General features: G+C 38.8%; 2 protein-coding genes and 1 pseudogene across 6 annotated transcripts in view; 1 reads left to right on the top strand and 2 right to left on the bottom strand.

Moving 5' to 3' along the window:
- LOC128734284 (plexin-B) overlaps positions 1-24032 on the bottom strand; it is a 748132-nt gene that overhangs the window by 700292 nt on the left and 23808 nt on the right. The gene's annotated exons all lie outside the window — the stretch shown is intronic.
- Positions 11708-12071, bottom strand: LOC128734285 (histone H2A-like; annotated as a pseudogene).
- LOC128735942 (uncharacterized protein K02A2.6-like) lies at positions 16210-17262 on the top strand. Its single transcript, XM_053830423.1, has one exon. It carries the CDS (start codon positions 16210-16212, stop codon positions 17260-17262), a length of 1053 nt encoding a protein of 350 aa, XP_053686398.1.

The raw sequence follows: 24032 nt of genomic DNA, 5'->3' as shown, positions 1-24032 counted from the left end.
AAACGGATTTGAAAAAAGTAGCGAAGAGTTCGACCGGGCCTTCGACGTCGTTACTCGTTTTGCCTTCTAAGGACATATCTTGTGGTACCGACTGAGTAGTTTTTCTATTTTTGAAAAATCGCCAGAAAGAGGATGGATCCGACTTAACATCATCTTCAATTCTAGAAACGTACTCACGAAAAGAAGAAGATACACATTCGTCATAGTCTGCCTCGAGTCTGCGAAGAACATCCCTATTATCTGCAGTGCGATGACGTAGAAAGCGACGGCGTGCTTTGCGGAGAACGTTGCGTTGGTTACGAAGTGCAGGGTTCCACCAGGGGTGATTGTTCGAGCGTCTGATATCAATTATACGAAGAGGAGTGTGTCTGATAACAACTCGGAATACCTCATCGTAAAAAATGGTAACTGCTGTGTTGGTATCTGCATCACAGAGAAGTTCCTCCCAGTTCAGTAAGCTTAGTTCGGCAATAACAGCATCGTAATTACATCGGTTGAAGTCGATGTGCGAACTCCAGGTATCCTAGGAATTGAGGCTTCGCTGTGCATTTAAGCGTAAGACAAGCGGTTTGTGGTGACGGTCAGAGGGTAAAATCGTGGATGGCGGTTCGATCAGTTCAACCTCGCCGCTATTGCTTACGAAGGTAAAGTCAAGAGTCCTACCGTTCGTGTTACGCACGTTGCAAATTTGCTGCAGTCCGCTGGCAATCATGTTTTCTGTGAAAACCATTTCTTGTTCGGAAGAGGCATTTGTCGCTATGTATGAATCAACATCGAGGTCGTAAGATTAGATCAGGCGAGGTAAATTATAATCACCAACTACTAACACTGAATCTTCGGGAGCTGCTTTGGTCATGATTTGTTGCACACAGTTAGAATGCGCGATGTACCTATCCGGTTCGCTGTTAGGCCTCAGATAGATTCAACATACATAGACCGATTTGGTCGAAAGAGAGAGTTTAACAACGACTTGCTCGAGCGCGTCACAATCACCTAGGCGTACGGGAGTACTGGAGACAGATTTCTTAACAGCGATCAACGTTCCACCGCCTCTTTGTAAGTGACTAGAAGCGTGGCTGCGATCGCAGCGGAAGATATTATAGTTAGATGACAGCTCAGCAATTTTCACGTCATTCCGAAGCCACGTTTCGGTGACTGCGATAACATCATAGTCACTAGAAGCAGTTGTTAGGTAAAAGTCATTTGTCTTCGTGCGCATTCCGCCGGCGTTCTGATAGTAAATAGTCAGTGGCGCGTTCACTCGGTTTCGTGGTGACGAGTTGTCGGTCGACCGCGGTTCGGTAGTACTCGGCAAGGGGCTTGCAGCAGTAAGACGAGGGGAGATGTAGGTAGCTAGTATGGGAGTGCTTCTTAAACCGTTGGTAGTCAACACTACTGGGGTTGTCGTTGAAAGACGGAAGGTGCTTTCGGCGTCTCGGTTACAACGGTTGGTCTGAGGCTCGCAGTTGCCGGATTCCAAAAAAACTGCTTCTTGTTACCAGTGTCTTCAAATTCACGAAAACGAATTCCCCGGGGCAGTTGTTGCAGTCAGTTGCAAGTGCAACAGACTTCAGTTCAGACGGCATTCCGATTTTGTACGACACGAATGTTAGCGATTTTGTGTCTTTTCCGCGAGGAACGAGCTTGATTATCCGCAAGTTGGAAGTTTTCAGTCTAGATTCCGCCAATTTGGAAACGTTTTCTTCGGGAATTTCTGGTAAAATTCCTGACAGATATAACCAGAATTTACTGGAATCCTGCTGTACGGCTTCCGGGACAACCAGATTTGTATCATCGTCACTGGTGCCAACGCCACACATGGCCTTAGCTGGTCGATGGAAAGAAACATCATCGTCACCGTAGTTCTCACGCATCCGTTTGGTCCTACTCGAAGGTGGAAGTGGCGTTTGGTAGACAGACACAGGTGTACGAGGGACAGAATTTATCAGCGTTTTGAAATTCGTGCGGATTTCGTTCCTAATATCTGATAGTACACCGTCGCGAATTTCGGTTATCATCGCTTCAATTATAGATTCACTTGCCTTATCAACCGACACCAAAATATTTGCAAAACGGGCTTTGCATAACAGATTTTTGCAAGAAGTGCACATCCAAACCAAATGAGGATTTGCCTTGATTGAAGCGACCGCAGCGTCAGCAATACCTGTGCAGCGCATACAAACTGTCGATGAACAAAAAGCACCACATTTAATCGAATCGCCGATGATGTCTTTTGCACATTTTTCGCAGACTAGCATCATTGCGAAAAAACTAGCAACACTGGATAACTACTAATTTAGTTGCTCTGTTCAAAACACAGTTGGCGCTGTGGTCCGTTGAAAGAGCGTTCGGAATGTCAAAACAATATTTATCTAGCACTGAACCTATCTCTGTCTGTCTAAGAGTTTTACACTATAGCTTTTTGCGTCGGGTTATAGTTGTTGGCGATCGTCCAGTTAGCTGTACAGCGAAGGCGGGTAGGCTATCTCTCTCAGTCTGCTGATCGAATGCACTCTCCAGCAGGGTATTTCGGATGGTCGAAATGAATCCTATTTATTGCAGCGTCAACGGTACAAGGCGATTTGATTGATGACAATTTATATGCGTTTGCGGGCAAGTATATGCAGATATTTTGAGGCTGAAGCGCAGCAGTTGCAGCAGTAGCTGTAGCGGTGCGAATGGTTATAATTTTTGGGCGGTTGGTTGAACGTAGATGATTCCGATTCAACGTATTTACCGTATTCAGACCTACCAGTACTCAGGTGGCAAAAATAATATATGCAGCGGGTTTGTGGTCAAGTTGCGGATGAAAACGTATCGTTTTGGAGTTTATGCAGCGTAATATGATAGCAAAAATTGAAATAAATATCAAGAGCAAACGAAAATGTAAACACAACACAACAGTGATGCCAGTATCTTTTTTTTGTTTTGTTTTTAGTTCTGAAGTTATGACGAAATTTGTATTTAATTTGTATGGTAGCCCCCCCTCCTAAAAAAGGGAGGGGTCCTAATTCATCATAGAACAAATTCTTGCCTCCTCAAACCTTCACATGCCAAATTTGGTTCCATTTGATTGATTAGTTCTCGAGTTAAGCAGAAATTTGTGTTTCATTTGTATGGGAGCCCCCCCTCTTAGTGGAAGGAGAGGTCTCTAACCATTATAAGACCCTTCCCTGGCCCCAAAAACCCCAATATGCAAATTTTCACGCCGATCGGTTCAGTAGTTTTCAATTCTATAAGGAACATTCGGGCAGGCAGACAGAAATCCATGTTTATAGGTATAGATTTGTACGGGAACCCTCCCCCCTCTTAGTGGGGGGAGGGATCTCTAACCACCATAAGAACCTTCCCTGGCATCAAAAACCCCTACATGCACATTTTCATTCCGATCGGTTCAATAGTTTTCGATTCTATAAGGAACAGAAAGCAAACAGAAATCCATTTTTTAGGCATAGATTTGTATGGGAGCCCCCCCTCTTAGTGGGGGGAGGGGACTTTTCTCTTCGAGAGAACCTTCCGTTGCCCCAAAAACCCCTACATGCAAATTTTCACGCCGATCGGTTCAGTAGTTTTCGATTCTAAAAGGAACATACGGACAGACAGACAGAAATCCTTTTTATAGGTATAGATTCAACTGCTAATATGTTATAAATTTTACTACCATAAACATGTTTTTCAATAGTTCTTTTCTATTATTTGTCTTTTAAAATAAAATATATGAAAAATACTTCTATATACATCCAAATGAAAAACAATCCCTCCCTTTAGAAAAACTGTTATACAATAGAACATTAAAACATTCTCCATAACCTTTTCCAGGTTCTTTAAGTAGATGCTATCTTCCAAAGACCCATGCGCGGTGATAGAATAAGGTAATATTTTAGCTGTACCAATGGCCGCACACTCGAAAATACCAGCAACAATGCAACAACAATCAAAATGTGCAGCATTTCATATGAAGAAATGTTTAGTTCACTTCTCGTTTCCGTTTTGAAGTAGGACTACTTCTTTGATTTCTATATTGGGGTGCACTTTAGAAAAACGAAAAGGGAACATGTAACGAAAAGTGGTTATGGTTTGCACGCTTATAACTCAGTCATCCGTCAACAGATTCTAGAGATATTGGTATCAATCGATTGGAAATTTTTCAAAAAATCCATAACAATACAATAGATTCCATGTTTCCCAAACAGACGTTTAATAATTGAGAAAATATTAGACGTATATTCATTATTTCATTATTTTCATGTTTTTGCCTTCCCACGCCAATGCTTCCCTAGCACAGATGACAGAAATATATACGAAATGAGCTATGGGTTAAGCTGACCTTTGATTGTATTTAATTTACGCTCTATAGAATCCGCTCGAAAATTGTTGAACTTCAGCGGTTGCTGCTTGCTCGGAATAAGGCATCGAAGACATTCAAGTTCACCAAGCAAGACGCCAACAAACCGAAGAAGCCACCGACTCGTCCGCCAGCGAACGATATGGTTTTTGCTGCTATCAATACCCAGTAAAATCAATGGATCCTCGCTGCAAGCCGTTAGAAGTAAATCGCCGATAGCCACAATTGTGACGTTCCAAGGTTGGGCACATTTGTGAAAAAGGTTTTGAAATTAGCTGTCGAAAAGCTGGTCCAAACAAAAAGAACAGGCGCTTCCGATTTGTTCAAGGTTGATAAAACGGACGAAAACAATTTATCTTTGCTAACTGCTGCAAAGGCGGCTCCGATTAAAACTGTACTACTGGAGTAAATATGCGGGTGCCCCCGAACAAAAATCTACTAAGCCAATGAAAACCGTAGCAAAGGCACCGAAAGCCCCAGTCAAAGGAAGTCGTTCCAGCGGAGAAGGTGCCCGAAAAAAACTGCTTCCTAGATGTAAATTTCCTTGATTTGCATTACTAATATCTGGTAGAAAACAATCAGTTCTTTTAAGAACTACTGAATAAAAGTATACGAAGCAGTTAAATTGATTTTTCTCATATTTTAAAGTGATGTTGGCAGTTTAGTATGACCGTTCGAAGTATGAGCTCGTCAGAAATTACATGTTTAAACTGTATTAAGACAAACCTTCCGAAGAATATTTCTGAACAAAATTGTTCATATACCTACACATGCAAAATAATACGAATTTAAGATTCTTTCTAAAAGCATGAAACGAGTAAGCCACATTATCTGGCAAAAGAAAACTGCGCCACTTCGTAATTCGAGACTAAGCGTTTAGTGAGAAAATCGAATTGCATCTTCATTTATATATTAGGCCCTAAAAAGGGCTAATTGTTGTATAGTTACAGAAGCATGACCAGATACATTTACTATAGGCCGGTATACTTTGGTCCCTTCCGAGACGGGCTTGGCAAACTCACCCGGCACAACCACACACAACTGTGAGTGCACGTCTGCCATGCCCGTTGCCGTGCCATCCCTGTCGGCATTAAATGAAAGAAAATAGCGTTGCTCTTCTAGTGGCGTGGCTTCTTCTTCTTTTTCCTATCGCGCTTTGCGGCCTTTCCACTGGTTTTCGGTGGCATGAAGACGATGCTACATATTAGGTTGCTCTGCAGAAGCTGGTAGCTCTTTATTAAGGAAGCACCGGACACCGGTTTTGTTCAAACAATGTACGGAGTACGGTTTCGTTGTACCGCCTTTCTTTCGTGTCTATGATTCTCTGCCCTACGTTGATCCGCCTTTGTTACAACTTGCTGCCGTTATATAATCAGAAGTAAGCCGGCGAACGGCATCATTTTCGCATTGGCATCGGTACGGTACAGTGCAGACAGCAGAGAGTTGCGGTTATATCTCCCTCACTGGACTCGGCAAACTGGTAAAACGCAGCGCAGCGGCAGCAGCAGCAGTGGATCATTGTTTGGTGTAGAGTGCGCCGAACGCGTTGGTACAGGAGCATTGATCTATTATCAGCTGTATTAGAATATTTGGTTGCGGGAGCGGAAGAGCTTGAATCAATGGAAAATGCTCTGTTCGGTAACCATTGTCACCATTGCCCTGGGAGGTGTTGTTTCAAACATTCAAGCCATTCTGCTGGCCGGATTTTCAACCACATAATTTACCACAACCCGTCCTTTTTAGGACGAAGGAATTTGTTTATGAAGAGATGAAAATTTTCTGTATACTAAATTTCTTTAATTAAATTTCCAAATGTCGCTGATTCTTTAAATCATGAAGAATTTCTTCTGATTTGATCTATAAAACGTTAAATATGTGGTGACTCACCATGCGGTCTTCTAACTCATGACGTTGCTTTAATTTTATTTTTGCTAAAAATTTTTGCCTTCTCACGCTAATGCTTCCCTAACACGGATGACAGAAATATATAGGAGAAGAGCTATGGACTAAATTCCCTTTGAATCAAAGGGATCAAAGTTTGATTGTATTTAATTTACGCTCTATAGAATCCGCTCGAAAATCGTTGAGCTTCAGCTGCTTCTCCGGAATAAGGCAACGAAGACATCCAAATTCACTAAGCGAGACGCCAATAAACCGAAGAGTCAACGGATCCTCGTTGCAAGCCGTCTAGAAGTATATCGCCGCCAGCTACAATTGTGACGTTTCAAGGTTGGACACATTCGTGAAAAAGGTTTTGAAGTTAGTTTTCAACAAGAGAAAGCAGGTCCAAACAAAGAACTGGCGCTTCCGGTTCTTTCGCCTACCAAACTTGCTAGCGAGAAGCAAGATTACTAAGTCAAAGAAGACCATAACAAAGGCACCGAAAACTCCAAAGCCAAAAGAAGTTGTTTTAACGGAGAATGCGGTTCGAAAAAAGCTACTGCCAAGCAGTAAATTTCTTCGATTTGTATTATTAACAGCTGGTAGAAAACAATCAGTTCTTTTAAGAACTACTGAATAAGTATATGAAGCAGTTGAATTGATTTTGTGAACGGCATCATTTTCGCGTTGTTTGGGTTACAAATAATAATGAGAGTTACGATTTTATCTCCCTGTCCGGATCCGGACGCGGCAAAGGTGGTAAAACTCGGCAGCAGCCAATTATTATTTGGTGTGGAGTGTAAATTACGCCGACCGTGTAGGATTCGAAACATCGATCTATTATTGTCAATTGCAAGGAAAATTGTCCAATCAATAAGTGCGCAATCGCTCATAAAAGTGCTATTTTAGCTTAAATCGTTTCGGTCTCTTCGGCGCACTTATTGCTTGGCAGATAACGAAAAAGTGCGCCGTAGATCGAAACGATTTAATGCAAAATAGCACTTTATGAGCGATATCGCACTTTGGATGGTACAATTTTACTTGCAATTGACAATAAGCTGCTATAATAGAATATTAAATAAGCTAGAAAACCCAAATTTTGGTCGCGGAAGCAAAGGGTTTAAATTGGTGGGAATAGTGATGTCCGAAATTTTCAATTATTCGATTACCGATTAATCGGTGAGCCTTGTCTGCACTAATCGATTAATTGAACTATTCGATTAATTCAACTACTCGTGCTGGCATTATTCGATTAAAAATTATTCGAATATTCCTTGTGTTATTCGATTAGTTGAATTAATCGAACGATTAACGGACATCACTAAGCCCATCTGAAGGACGAAAGTTGACAATGGACACTACGAGTCAGAAATTTGAGAATTAGAGATTAACAAACGGACCTTTTCAGGTCCACCATATAAATTAGCTGAAGAGTTGAAATTATGAATTTCTCACATGTGTGAAAACACAATTTTTTAATGCGCAACTTGAGCATCTATATATGAAATTCATACAAAAATCACCGGCTTTAGCATTGGGAGACGAATTGCGCTACATTCGTAGTCCTACTTCAAGCCTGCGCCCATGCCACTAGGCATGGACCTTTGTACTTTTTGTGGAATATTTTTGCTACGCGTCCCAAAAAACTCTTAAATTCAAGAATGCACTTTTTTAGTTTGTCAGCTAACAAATTTGCCAAGATGGCGTCTTGTAGTATCACCCGCTTGAATTTATTTTTCCTTTGCTTCTTCAGGCGTCGCCTGGTTGTCTATTTTACTTTAACATAAACAGAAAAAGTGTAACAACAGAACTGTATGCATAAAACTATATGTTTTTATCTTAATTTTATGTAATTAATGAAAATATTGCCGGGTGCGCGGCCACTGAAACTGCGCGGCGACTGGTGCTTTCACGGTAGTATTATTAGTATTATTTGTAAATTTAGATATTAGTTCATTTTTCATATCGCTACTTTTCCAAGTAAATTTTCTATAAAAATCTGTGGTCGGCAATGCCGCGCGCCGATACACAAAATCAAATCAAATCTGCATACGTGCTATTATCAGAATAATATCCCAGACGCTCGCTTACGTTGCCTAATTTGCCTATCATCGCAAACTCGATCGAGGAGGTTGACCTGTCGATAAAGGCTAATGACCCGCCCGCAATCGAGAGTGTTTCACTTTTTTCTCTATCGTTGGGGTTGGTCGTGTTGGCAAGATGCAAGCCGTGCGCTTGAAGAAGATGATTTTAACCGAAAAGTGCAACTTCGTACTTTCGAACACGGCGATAACGAATTTCGTTAGGCAGGTTTCGATCATCGACGGTTATCTGAGGATCACCTTGTTCTGATCTTTCACTTTGACCTGACCTGTGGAAGAGACAGGAGTTGTCCGATAGTTTGACTCGACGTGATTTAAATCAACGGTAGTGAAACGCATGAAGATATCTTCTTGTTAGCCAGTGATGAGTCCACACATGGAAAAAAAATCTGGAAAAATAGACACCCGTCAACCACTTTCAGATCGTGTCTATTAGAGTGAATATTCATCAAGTCTTTGTCTATTCTCTTAGACCAACTATTCTGGTAATAAGCAATTAATCATTGTAAAAAAACCCGAATTAATTCACCTAGCGGTGTGACCCAGCCTTTCTACTGTCGCAACAATTATTTTTTAATTTCTCAGGAACATCTATAATTAACTTGACATTTTTAAATATAAGGAAAAAGATAATATCTGACTTTGAAAAAATAACTGAGTAGAGCATTAGATATGAAAACCGAAAAAGAGTAATTGGACTTTTTCTTAGTTGGCGCTCTTTCAGTTAATTATTTTAGCATAAAAATCAAAACTTGAGCTTCTTTTGAATAAACTTTAATGAAAAAATAGTCATTAGCTTGATCGTATCGTTTATGCGATATTGCCCGTTAGATGTTTTAGGAAACGATGAGAACAAAGAAACAAAAGCAGCGCCATAAACATGCTTGAGGATGGAAAATATGATCGATATAATTTTCGACGCTTGTTATTTTTGCTGGTATAAGTGGACCCATATTTAGGCCATTGCAAATCATATTTAAAGTTTTTGTCACCCCCCCCCCCCCCCTTGGAAATTGGCTTGAAAAATCGGGGGGCAAAAAAATAATTTTTAGGATGAGTCAAATTTCTTTTCATAAAATCAATTGTCTGTGGGCTCTACAGACTTGAAAAACTCAAAAAATTAGTCTCCGAGTTGAATTAACGCTTCTAGCACGAAACAGAAATGGAAATTCGAACAATGGAATTTCCGAAAATCGCCCAAAAAAAATTTCCTCTGTTTTTTGTCTTTTGACGTAGGACTACGTCTTACGGCAAGTTTTGAGATAGGGTGTCATTCCAAAAAATCGAAAAATGCGAGCGTCACGAAAAATGAAAGGTTTTGAGCGCTAATAGCTCGGCGGTTTTCCGATCGATTTTCAATATTCTCACATCAATCGATCGGAAAATCTTCTAAGAATTGACCCAAATGAAGAAAAGTATGGATTCTTGATGTTGAACTATTGAAAAATTGAAAATAATGAAGCTATGTTTTACCAGAATTCTCGCTTCGTGATTGGTTGGAAGATTCTTTGCGATGATCTAAACCTATACCAATTTTATATCTGTGCTTGGGAAGTAAGCCAAAACAAGTGAAAAAGTTTCCTCATTTCAACAAGATTTCTTAACTCCGCGGTTAAACATAGACCATTTTGATGTCCTTGCTTGGGAAGTACGGCAGAAAGAGTGACAAAGCCCACTCGTGCCAACAGATTTCTTACGAACGTGATTAAACCTAGTCCAATTTGATGTCTGTGTTAGGGAAGTGTGTCAGAAAAAATGACAAGTTCGTTGTCTCAACAGATCGCAAATTCTTTACTGCGAGACGAATAAACCTCGGCGAATTTAATATCTGTGTTGGAAAAATGTGCTAGCTGTAGTGTTCGGTTATAATACGACTTTGTATGAAGGTGAAATTAGTCATCATCGATTCTGCCAATTTCAAAAGCAGTTTTTTGTTTGAATTCGGTTTATGAAAATATATTCGCTGTGTTTAGATTGGCAAGAAGAATGCAGTATATATATTTTTATAAACACAATCCCGCTTTTGGGCCGAAAAACTTCTTCCGAAATTGGGGTTTCCGACGAAAAGTCAATGATTGCTAGCTTCCCGTGAATACGCAGGCTTACCGTTTCATTAGAAGTGTATTGAAAAGATGTGCTGTTGATAAAATGGGATTCAATTGGTAAAATTGCTTCAACGTGGGGAACCATGGGTAATAAAAACAATCTTTAATTTCAGTAAGGTAGCAGGAAAGTTATAGTTTGTGTTCTTGATTTTGTTAAATTGTTTTCAAATGCACAATCTTTTGAGAATTGAACGTATGCAATGTTACTACTTTGATAAATGTTACATACAACGCATGTAGCATGTATATATGTTGCATATAGCATGTATACATGAAGAATCGAATGATTACAAGCATGAATACATGCTACTATCACTACAAAGATACTTACGTAGTCCTGCGTCATCTATATATGCGGTCGTGTCTTGTACACAACCCCTCTGATTTTTTCGTATATTTTTGCATAGAAAATAATAACGTATATATTATAAGCAAGAATAGCTTCGGTTTTCACGTTTAAACCTTAAATAAAAATTCTTAGAATCCATGTTTTTTTTGCTCGATTAATAAATTTACTCTGTTTCCCCCCCCCCCCCCTCCTTCAGTGTCCGAACACCGGAAGGACAAAAACTTTATAAAATATTTGTAATGGCCTTATTCGTATTCGTAAATCGTACAGAATTATTAGTAACCTTTCTTCCTCTTTTTCATATAAAATTTCTAAGCTCTAGTATTTTCGATGAATTCCAAAAATTGATAAAGCTACAGCTATTTGTACCGCGCATGTCTGGATCGATTACACAGCGAATAAAAACTTCAACGTCGTTTTTCTCGAAACCAGGTTTTGAATCTTTCATTCCTATGAGACGCTATGTAGTAAATTTAATTTGGATTAGTTATTCGATTTGCCGTTAAAAATCACCTGAAAATGATCGCAATAAAATTTACTTTGACCCCTCCAAAAACGACTTTTGGTGAAAAATATACTAAAAAATTAACAAATTTTTCTCAAATTGTATTATGTGATATAGATTCAAAAACTTTACTTTGCAGGAAAATATCATGGATCTTGAATGTTTTATGGCGAAGCTATTCCCGATGTTTCACTGTTCCTGTTATCTCACTGTTGACTACTCTCCCCTAATCACGACAAAATAAACTTCCAACAGACGTTTGTTTAGTATGAGAATTGGTTCATTGTAATAATCAGTATGCTATTACCTGAAAGGTTGAATCGAGAATCAGCGAGCGAAATATAGTAAATCTTCATAAACAGATGTTTGTCGTCCTGAAAAGGACGGGGTATTTTGATAATTAACTCGACAGCTGGAAATCTATGACTTTTTTTCGGTCTTCTTAGGCAAGAGTACAGCCTGAATGTACGGAAGAACACCTCCTTGAGCAATGGTGACACCGGAAAGGAGTTTGTTCAATTCTTCGTCATTGCGGATGGCCAATTGCAGATGACGGGGTATGATTCTGGTCTTCTTGTTGTCACGGGCCTCCTGCCATTTCCTGCCAATTCCAAACCTTCAGTTGCCAAGTATTCCATCACGGTAGCCAGATAGACGGTTGCTCCATCATAGTTGCCCTTCCTAAGTAGACGGTGAATACGGCCTACTGGGAACTGGAGCCTAGCACGATATGAACGGGACTTGCCTTTCCCTTAACTTTTCCACCTTTACCGCGTCCAGACATGATTAGATTTTGTGTTTCGACTGGATGTTTACAATAATTCGAACAGCGTCTAAATAATGCCGTTCGCCGACTTACCTCTTGTTATATATCTGAGCAAGCCATAAGCATCGACAATAAGGCCGTGCCACGTAGGTAATGGAATAGCAGAATAGGAAAAAAGGGTGGAGCTACTGAATCGTGCTTTGTTCGAATAAAAAGCGCTACCTCACCGCGCATGCATAATTTTCATGTAAGCAAGCAAACGTGGATCGACAGGGATGGCACATTAGCACGGCAGACGGCACTCACAGTTGTGTGTGGTTGTGGTTTTGCTCTTTTGACTGTAACCGCTCAGTCAAGCATAATTGCAACAAGTTATAGTGAGTGTGGTTGGCTGCCGGGTGAGTTTGCCAAGCGCGCCGTCTCGGAAGGTACCAAAATATATCGACCTATAGTAAATGTATCTGGTCAGGCTTCTGTAACTATACAACAATCAGCCCTTTTAAGGGCCAAATATGTAATTGAAGATGCACTTCGATTTTCTCACTAAACGCTTATTCTCGAATTACGAAGTGGCGCAGTTTGATTTTCAGAGGATTTTGCCATGTAATACAGTTTAAACATGACTGGCGGGCTCGTACGCGCATACTTGATAAACTGCCAATTTGTCATGTTCATTTTAAAATGAGGAAAAATGTGAGAAAAATCAATTTAACTGCTTCGTATACTTATTCAGTAGTTCTTAAAAGAACTGATTGTTGATTGTTCTACCAGATACTAGTTCTGCAAATCAAGGAAATTTACATCTGGGCAGCAGCTTTTTTCGAGCCACCTTCTCCGCTGGAACGACTTCTTTTGGCTTTGGGGCTTTCGGTGCCTTTGCTACGGTTTTCATTGGTTTAGTAGATTTTTGTTTGGGGGCAACCGCATATTTACTCCAGTAGTAAGCTTTAATCGGAGCCGCCTTTGCAGCAGTTAGCAAAGTTAATTTGTTATCGTCCGTTTTATCAACCTTGAACAAATCAGAAGCGCCTGCTCTCTTTGTTTGGACCAGCTTTTCGACAGCTAATTTCAAAACCTTTTTCACGAATATGACCACAATTCTGGCTAGCGACAATTTACTTGTAGACGGCATGCAGCGAGGACCCGTTGATTATACAGAGTATTGATAGCAACGAAAACCATATCGTTCGCAGGCGGACGAGTCGATGGTTTCTTCGGTTTGTTGGCGTCTCGCTTGGTGAATTTGGATGTCTTCGATGCCTTATTCCGGGGAAACAGCAACAGCTGAAGCCCAACAATTTTCGAGCGGATTCTATTATAAGGCGTAAACTAAATACAATCTAAGGGAGCTTAAAGCTCATCTCGTATATATTTCTGTCATCTGTGCTTGGGAAGCATTGACGTGGGAAGCCAAAAAAATGAAAATATTGAATTAATGAATATTCATCTAATATTTTCTATTTTAGGGAAACATGTAATCTACTGTGTTGTAATGGATTTTTTGAAAAATTTCCAATCGATTAATACCAATGTCTCTAGAATCTATTGAGGGATGACTGAGTTATAGGCGTGCAAACTATAACCACTTTTCGTTACATGTTCCCTTTTCGTTTTTTTAAAGTGCACCCCAATATAGAAATCAAAGAAGTAGTCCTACTTCAAAAAACCCGAATTAATCCACCTAGCAGTGTACCCTAGCCTTTCTACTGCCGCAATAATTATTGTTTAATTTCTCAGGAACAGCTATAATTAACTTGACTATATTTTTAAATATCCGTTCCTTATTTTTCGAAATCCTTATCCCAAAAAGATAATATCTGAATTTGAAAAAATAACTGAGTAGAGCATTAGATATGAAAAACGAAAAAGAGAAATGGGACTTTTTCTTAGTTGGCGCTCTTTCAGTTAATTATTTTTGCATGAAAATCAAAACTTGAGCTTCCCAGTAAACATTTTCATATGCATATCAGAGCAATAAATGAGTTATAAGTACCTATATATACCCTGAATAATCGTATCTGATGTACAAAACTTGCATATGCGTACTAATTTGGAGGCCATATACGTACTACAATATATACGTTAACAATTCAACTTTATAAGTCTTTGTATGGGATAAGATCCGACTCAAAGCGATTGGTTTTATTATGCTATACAATTCTGTACTGAAAGTCGTAGGTCAATCACTTCATATCGTCATAATCGTCGATAGAATATAAACTTACGTGCGCTTCATTAGACTATATTTACAATACTGAATTTATTAAAAGTCAATAACGATAATTTTCGTACATTGATATACGAGTTGGTGTTTGCTGGGTTCTTTTGAATAAACTTTAATGAAAAAATAGTCATTAGCTTGATTGTATCGTTTATACGATAATGCCCGTTAGATGTTTTAGGAAACGATGAGAAACAAAAGCAGCACCATAAACATGCTTGAGGATGGAAAACATGATCGATATAATTTTCGGCGCTTGTTATTTTTGCTGGTATGAGTAGACCCATATTTTATTCGTATTCGTAAATCGTACAGAATTATTAGTAACCTTTCTTCCTCTTTTCATATAAAATGTCTATAAATTCGTCTATTGATTGGAAAAACATCTATTGATGCGCAAAATTTGTTTGAAATTGGTATAAATTTATTTGGGAAAATCAACTCATTAGTATTTTCAATACTATACACCACTATACCTATATGATTAAATCAAATACTTTTCTTCGTGTTTTGCTTTGCTCGTCTGATTGCCAGTAACAGCAAGTAAAGAAAATGACAATTGAAATGCTTCTCACTCTTCTTGTATTCCTATGCAAATTTTAAAATTGCAAATTTATACATACATACACACATACACGCATACATACATACATACATACATACATACATACATACATACATACATACATACATACATACATACATACATACATACATACATACATACATACATACATACATACATACATACATACATACATACATACATACATACATACATACATATTGTTAGATCATAGCAATCTAGACTAGCAAACAAATAACAGCGATTCATTCTTGGTTTGTCATAGGAATAGACGTAAATACATTAGACGTTATAGTTTGAACAGTCTTTCATTCAATCAAGACACAACAAATTGGCGACGAGGATAAAGCCTGCAAAATTCCGGAAGAATGGCTGAAATTAAAAAAGCGATCCTGCGGATAACGGAGTTACTTCAAAAATTGGCGGAACCAGCTCCAGCACGAATCAATGCCGAACAAATTCTCGAAAATCTTGCAAGCAATATTACCGAATTTTCGTTCGATCCCGAAAACGAAATCACTTTTGACCGGTGGTACAATCGTTAGAAGGACCTTTTCGAACATGATGCTGCGAAATTGGACGAGCCAGCAAAGGTACAACTCATGTTACGAAAATTGGACACGCCTTCGCACATCCGGTACATCAATTTCATCCTTCCGGAAGAGCCAGGCATGAAAAGTTTTGACGTTACCATAGCAACGTTGAAGAAAATTTTCGGCACCCAGACAAGCGTGTTCAACAAACGTTACCTGTATTTACAACTATTGAAGTCCGAAGCAGACGACATCATCAGCTACGGAGGGAAGGTGAATTGCGCCTGTGAAGCTTTCGAATGTGAAAAACTTACGATAGATCAATTCAAATGTCTGATTTTCGTTTGTGGTCTCAAAGTGCCACACTATGCAGACATACGCGGTAGACTACTTTCCCGCATTGAAACCGAGACAGCTGAAGCACCAGTAAAACTTGAAAATCTTGTCGTGGAGTATCAGCGAGTGGTCAATCTCAAAGCGAACACCACATTAATCGAGCAACCATCAAGCTCGAAGCAAACGGTGTACACAGTTCGTGATAAAGATACTTCGAAGAATCACCCAACGGCTGGTAAATCTGGACGCACACCTTGTTGGCAATGCGGTCAAATGCACTACGTTCGCGATTGTCCGTTTTCGAGTCATCAGTGTAAGACATGCAACCGTGTTGGTCATAAGGAAAGCTACTGTATCAGCATTTATGGCTCGAGCAGCACGTTCTTCACAATCGTGTGGAAGAATTGTAAGATTAGGCTACTGTAGTTGCATTTCCAAGTCAGCTAGCAACTCTAAGTCAGAACAAGAGGGAAAAAAGCAATGCCTGTATTGGAGGGAAAGAAAGCCAAATCAAGAGGATTTTTCGTTGTGAATCAAATCGCTCACCAATCCAGCAAGCGGAAGTTTATAGCGATCAGCATCAACGGTGTGAAAACCAAACTTCAACTCGATACAGCAAGCGATATCACGGTAATTTCGAAGCAGACCTGGAACAATTTGGGTAAACCTGCAATCAATAATCCGACGATTGAAGCAGTCAACGCATCAGGTCAGCCACTTAAACTAATCGGCGAGTTTCAGTGCGAAATGCAGATCAGCGGTAAAACCTATCAAGGAAGATGTTTCGTCACAACAACTCCAAACCTCAACCTTCTGGGCATTGAATGGATAGAAATGTTTGGACTATGGTCAGTTCCCATCGACTCCATCTGCAATCAAGTACAAGTGAAAAGCGATCAACAAATTCTTGAATTCCGAGCGAAGCATGCAGACATTTTCAAAGACTCACTTGAACACTGCAAGAAAATGACGGTAAGGCTTTTTCTAAAATCAAATTCCAAACCGATTTTCTGTCCAAAACGACCTGTTCCTTTCAATACGATATCATTGGTTGATGCCGAGCTTACGCGACTGCAATCGCTGGGCATCATTGATCCAGTCGACTTCTCCGAGTGGGCCGCTCCTATCGTGGCAGTGCGCAAACCTAATGGAAAAGTTCGCATCTGCGCGGACTATTCAACTGGGCTTAACGAAGCACTGGAAGCTAATCATTTTCTGCTTCCTACTCCAGAGGAAATTTTCGCCCAACTTAATAGCAGCACCGTTTTTAGCATCATCGATCTCTCAGACGCATATCTACAACTTGAAGGTGATGAAGAATCAAAAAAGCTTCTCACCATCAATACGCATCGTGGTTTGTTCCGATTTAATCGTCTTGCTCCAGGAGTGAAGTCAGCTCCGGGAGCATTTCAACGCTTGGTCGATGGAATGATCGCGGACATACCAGGAGTTCGCTCTCTCATCGACGCCGTCATCGTGTTTGAGAAGGATATGAAGTCGCATACAGCATCACTCAATCAGCTTTTTCAATGACTCAAGGAGTATGGGTTTCATCAAGTATACTATATTAACAATATAGTTCACTTCGCAAAATCTCATATATAACCGAAAAGACGCAAAAGTAACACCCTCTAACGGTTAAAAAGGTGACTAAAAGCTTTTTGTAACAAACATTTTTAAGCGTGCAACCAATGCATAAGTAAAAGGTGCGGTAGATTGAATATGCTATCTCTAACCTCTCTAATCAGTTCGTTCGAGTCGCCAAGCAGTACGGTCGCATTTTAAATTCACTCCCGGTTTGTCGTGTTTTAGTTTGTTTGTTTTAATAACCGTCGCGAACGTTCACCGTGCTTAAGGTTTAAGTTTGGATAACACAGACCTGCGTAATAAATTTGAGCTTAATTAATTTGATTGTGAAGTCAAGTGAAGTGAAGTGACAATGATCTGTGAAATTTGCCAATCAGATTCAACCACTGAAGAAGTTTTGTGGGTTTGCATTGGCTGCAATCGTGGCTTTCATGCAGCATGTGTAGGTGTTTCGGTTCAGCGCGGCTCGTTACGAAGAAGAGAAAAAAAATTATAGATCCGCTGTCATATATCCTGTCTTGCTGCAACACTTGCCAAGCGTTAATCACCTTAAATTTTGATATCAAAGCGCTGGTAAATCAACAATCCCAGCTGTGCGAAAATATAAACACAAACACCGAGGTCGTTCATCGCACGAGTCAGCAAAATAATGAGCACCTAATTCAAGAAGCGATGGATCGTATTGAAGCGCTTCTCGGTGACGTGAAAAAAGAGCTGACGACGTATAGGAGTGCTGTTACTACTGGCCTAGTTAGTGGAATAAAAAACCACCTGACGTCATTGGTCGATTTGGCAATGCAGACATCGAATAAAAATGTAGTATCTTCGATGCAATCGATGTCGTCAGGGATGTCGGAACTCAATGACGAAATAAAAAGACTTTCTACCGTGACGATTGATATGGCGGCTGAATCAACCATGCAGCACTACCCAACAATAGGGCTGGAAATTCTCGATGAGTTAAAGTCATTGTCAGCAAACCTCACAGCAATGCAAAATACTGTGCCACCGTCAATGGTATCTGACTCATTCCCCAGTTTGTCAACAGAATTAAACAATAACGAAAAAACTGATTCTTCAGGATGGCGATTTTTGGGTACGAAGAGGGTATGGAAAGCTAACTGGGAGGAATACGACGCACGTAAATTAGGTCGTTTAAATCAGCAAAAGCAGGCAATAAATGCAAGACGCAGAAGGCAGCGTAGAGCAAGAAACAATAATACACACAATGTTTCTAATAATGTGGATAACGGTAACTCCAATCAGAATCACGCTTTTAACCATAACAACAATAACAGCAACAATAACAACTACAACAATAGAAGCAACAATAACTACAGATACAATAACAACAGGAGTAATAGAAACAACTACAATCGGAATAGCAGGAACAGTAACAACCGGAATAATAGAATCATCGGTAATAACAACAGGCATTACAATTATAACAACAACAACAACAATAACATCAACAACAACAACAACAACAGCAGCAACAACAACAACAACAACTACAGGACTGGTAATCGTAATAACAGAAGTAACCACGAACCCAGTAATAGTAGAAACCATTACATTAACCAACGTAACTCTAATTTCACTGGCATTCAAAACCGAAACATGTGGCTGCCACCTGATAGAGAGCTTCTTGCGGCAGCGAAAGACCAGTTTTCCAGGCCGCCAGCTAACTATCATCCGTCAATACAATTCCAGAGAGGTGAAATTTTAAACCCACATCCACCTAATGAATTACCGTCGCGCTCTTATAATCTTATGGACCCAAGGAATTCTCTACCTACAGCATGTGAGGCATGCTCCTGCCGACATTCGTGTTTTACGAACATCCGACGCACTCCCTAGAGGAAGATTTAACACCATCTGGCGTGAACTCAGTAGTACAATCAAAATCAGAAACAGAAATTGTAGTGTACTGTCAAAACCTCAACCGCATGAGAGGTTCGTCTAAGATTAGACATATTTGTAATAAAATTTTAAGTTGTTCCTTTCTAATAATTTTGGCGAATGAAACTAGTTGGGATGAAAGTGTTAGAAGTGAAGAAGTTTTTGGAAATGCTTATAATGTTTACAGAGATGACCGAAACTTTCAGGTTTCTGAAAAGAAGTCCGGTGGTGGTGTTTTAATTGCTGTCTCAACTAAACTTGATTCCGACATTATTATTACCACGAAATTCAAAGAATTTGAGTATATATGGGTAAAAGTACTGGTAGCGGGCGAAACACACGTTTTTTGCTCAGTATACTTCCCTCCAAATAACGCAACTAAATCTGCTTATGAAAATTTTTTCAAGGTTGCTGAACAAATTTTTTCCAAATTTCCCCCGGAAGTGAAAATTCATATATACGGTGATTTCAATCAACGCAATGCCGGTTTTATTCCAGACACTGAAAATGAGGACATCTTACTTCCAATTGTAGGTGAAAATGAAACGCTACAGTTTATTTTTGACAAAACTTCTAGTTTAGGACTTAATCAAATCAATCATGTGAAGAATCAGCAAAATTGCTTTTTAGATTTATTGTTAACAAACATGCATGAAGACTTTTGTGTAACCGCTTCATTGACTCCACTATGGAAAAACGAAGCATTCCATACAGCCATTGAATTTTCTATATTCGTACATGAAAATAAGAGACCCCTTGATTGGGAATATGAAGATGTCCACCAGTTTCATTTGGCAAATTATGATATCATTAAATGTTGTCTTAGCACATTAGATTGGCAAACCCTTTTCAATTGTGATGAAGGTATCGAAACCTCTGTAGAAATCTTTTACAAATTATTAAATGAAATTATAAATGAGCATGTCCCCCTAAAGAAAGTAAGGCGACATGGCTATTCAAAATATCCTATTTGGTTTAACCAACAAATAAAAAACTTGAAAAATCGCAAACAAAAAGCCCATAAAAGGTACAAGAATAATGGCAGTAACGCCCTTTACTTAGATATTTGTAACCAACTAAATGTAGCCATTGATACAGCATACGAGCAATATAATTCCAAAACCGAAAGTGAATTAAAACGTCATCCAAAATATTTCTTTAATTATGTAAAAACTAAATTGAAATCGAACAATTATCCGACAGAAATGTATCTCAACGAAACGGTTGCTGATAACCCAGATGAAATTTGCAATCTATTTTCAACTTTTTTTCAAGGAACTTATACTGCTTTTTCGGAAACAGATCGGGATTACAGATATTTCGATTTCCTCCCAGAATTTACTACTGATATCACTATCAAAAAAATCGAAGCACATGTTATTTTAGAAGGTTTAACTGAGTTGGATGCCTCCAAGGGTTGCGGACCCGACGGTATTCCTCCCGTGTTTTTGAAAAAGTTAGCATTAGAACTTACAGCTCCATTGTATTGGCTTTTTAACATGTCACTAGAATCCGGCAATTTCCCTAAGGCATGGAAAGCCTCATACCTCATTCCAATTTTTAAAAGCGGTAAAAAATCTGATATAAGTAACTATCGAGGTATTGCTATTATTTCTTGTATTCCCAAAGTTTTTGAAGCAATCATTAATGAATCGTTGTTCAATCAAGTCAAAAATAGAATATCAAATATGCAACATGGGTTTTTTAAGGGCCGCTCAACTAATACAAATTTAATTGAATTCGTTAGTTATTCGCTGAATGCAATGGACAAAGGGAGCTATGTAGAAGCATTATATACTGATTTCAGCAAAGCATTTGATCGCGTTGATATACCCATGCTATTATTTAAATTACAAAAAATAGGAGTCCAATCAGATCTGCTTAAATGGATCGAATCCTATCTGACTAATCGTCAGCAAATAGTCAAATTTGAAGGGAAAAAGTCAAACCCTCTAGAAGTAACCTCTGGAGTTCCCCAAGGTTCACATTTAGGCCCTCTTTTGTTTATTTTATTTGTGAACGATATCTCTTTCTTACTGACAAATGTTAGGGTATTAGTATATGCCGATGATATGAAGCTCTTTTTAGAAATAACAAACGAGGAGGACGTCAGAGTATTCCAGCTCGAAATACAGGTTTTCTATATTTGGTGTAACAAAAGTCTTCTTCAACTTAACACTCATAAATGTAGATCAATAGCCTTTAGTAGAAAAAGAAACATGCCAAACATTACAATTTCTCTAGGAAATAATTTGGTTGAAAAGTGTGAAAAAATCAGAGATTTAGGAGTTATATTAGACTCAAAACTAACATTTATTGAACATTATAACACAATTATCAACAGAGCTAACAGTATGCTAGGATTCATAAAAAGATTTAGCTACGACTTCCGTGACCCATACACAATAAAAACACTATATCTTGCATATGTGAGGTCAATATTAGAATACTGTAGCATAGTCTGGTCACCATTTTCATTAATACACCAGGAACGAATAGAATCAGTACAAAAACAATTCGTGCTGTTTGCTTTGCGTAAACTAAATTGGACAAGCTTTCCTCTTCCCTCTTATGAAGCCCGCTGCTTGCTTATAAATATACAGACACTAAAACAGCGACGTGAGTTCGCCAAAGTGTCATTTGTAAACGATATTGTTTCACACCGTATAGATTCTATGGAAATTTTATCCAAACTCAGCTTTTATGTACCGAACCGTCAATTGCGGAACCGAAATATATTTAGCATAAGTCACTGTCGCACAAACTATGCCAAATTCGGGCCTTTAAATCAGATGATGATCGCCTATAACCAACATTGCGAAAATATTGACTTTACTATGTCTAAATTAAAATTAAAACAATACTTTAATTCTACGCGCTAGATGCAAAAAATGTAAGCAATATTATGTAATTTAAAAGTTGCACTGTTCAGTTTTCTTTGTAGACTGTGTTGTAGTGATAGAACTAATATAATGTAACAACTAATGTAAAAGGTCTACTATGATTTGACGACTAAATAAATAAATAACCCTATGACGTCATTCTTCTAAATTGTAACATTAGATATAAAAATTAATTGTGAATACTAGAAACTATCCAGCTTTTCACGAACCATAATGTCGGACGTGTACGTAATGGTTGAACAACATTTTTGACATTTCAGTAGCGTGCAGGAATCCAGCTTTCCACGAGCGATAATGGCGGATATTGAGCACAAGTGGGCACAATCTTTTGACATGTATTGGAGGAGCGTTGAGTTCGCCCTGACGGAGTTACTATGGATACATTCATGATTGTTTGTTGTTCGAGTGTAAAAATGTAAACATTGTTTAAAGAGGCGAACCAGCCGCAGGCTGAAAACCTCTCTAATATAGAATTAAAAAAAAAACATTGTTTAATTTTGCAGATCAGCTGAAGCGGAACATAACTAAATGGATTCAAACTTTTATAGTGGTTTGCGGCCATAATTTGCTGAAGGCACTGGCTCAGAATACTTTTTCACAATCGTGCGAATTGAATATTCGAAACACTACACATTAACGCAAACATTAACTTCATGTTGGTCGAGCCGTTGTCAAGTTTGCTCTAGAACAGCGTCTCGACTTGATAAGAAACTTTCCGTTGCGTATTCGAACATTCTCCCTGAAATTTGCGAAAACTGCAAAGCCACAATCCATAAAACTTGTTGTCCGTTCAATTATGTTCCTCTTTAGCTGATCTGCAAAATTGAACAATGTTTACATTTTTACATTCGAACAACAAACAATCTTGAATGTATCCATAGTAACTCCGTCAGGGCGAACTCGACGCTCCTCCAATGCATGTCAAAAGATTGTGCACACTTGTGCTCAATATCCGCCATTATCGCTCGTGGAAAGCTGGATAGACTAAAAACAATTAATTTATTATTGTCATAATTTTTCATTCATGGTCTGTTGTATTAACCCTTGACGTTTGTTATCAGGATTGAAAAAATCGGATTCATGGAAATGTAGGGAACAAATCAGACTACTTTTGCTGATTGGCGGTTTGCGACAAAACTTTGCCCACGTATCCGTTTGCCTAAAGATATTATCAATTGCAAGAAAAATTGTCCAAACAATAAGTGCAATAAGTCGCTCATAAAAGTGCTATTTTAGCTTAAATCGTTTCGGTCTCTTCGGCGCACTTATTGCTTGGAAGATAACGAAAAAGTGCGCCGAAGATACCGAAACGATTTAATGCAAAATAGCACTTTTATGAGCGAAATCGCACTTTGGATGGTACAATTTTCCTTGCAATTGACAATATAATAAAATAGGAACATAACTGGAAATCGAAATGGAACATCCAGAAACTGCACAGTATATGCGACCCATTTCACAAATTTAGCACTTGAACAATAATAAAACTAACCGGATTAGTTTGTTATACGAAAAATTGAGTCTTGGTTTTAGCGATCCAACCAAATGTTTAAATTATAGCAACGTTTTTATTTTAAACCGTCTAGTAAATAAGTTTTCACTTAATACGCGGCTACGAAAATAAGGTGCTGCCACCAGTAAAAGTTTAGTCTTCAAAACAAGCAAGGTCAGGAAATTATTAAAGGGTGTGAGGAACAGAAAGATTTTTGACAATAATTCTTCATTTACACTCACATATCTCAATAGAGTTAACAAAACGGCGAATGCCGCAGGTGTAAACAAAACGCGTGAGTTATTATTTGCTGGACGAGCCTAGTGTGTTACCTGACTCACTGCGAATATGCGTTGTGTTCGCGGGATCGTGTTGGTTCGAAAGGTTTCGAAAAATATCGCCCTTGTATCGTAAATATC

Source organism: Sabethes cyaneus, chromosome 2 (assembly GCF_943734655.1).
Source record: "Sabethes cyaneus chromosome 2, idSabCyanKW18_F2, whole genome shotgun sequence".
Taxonomy (NCBI): Eukaryota; Metazoa; Arthropoda; class Insecta; order Diptera; family Culicidae; genus Sabethes; species Sabethes cyaneus.
Note: the sequence above shows the minus strand (reverse complement) of the source record. Positions and strands in the feature narration are given on the sequence as shown.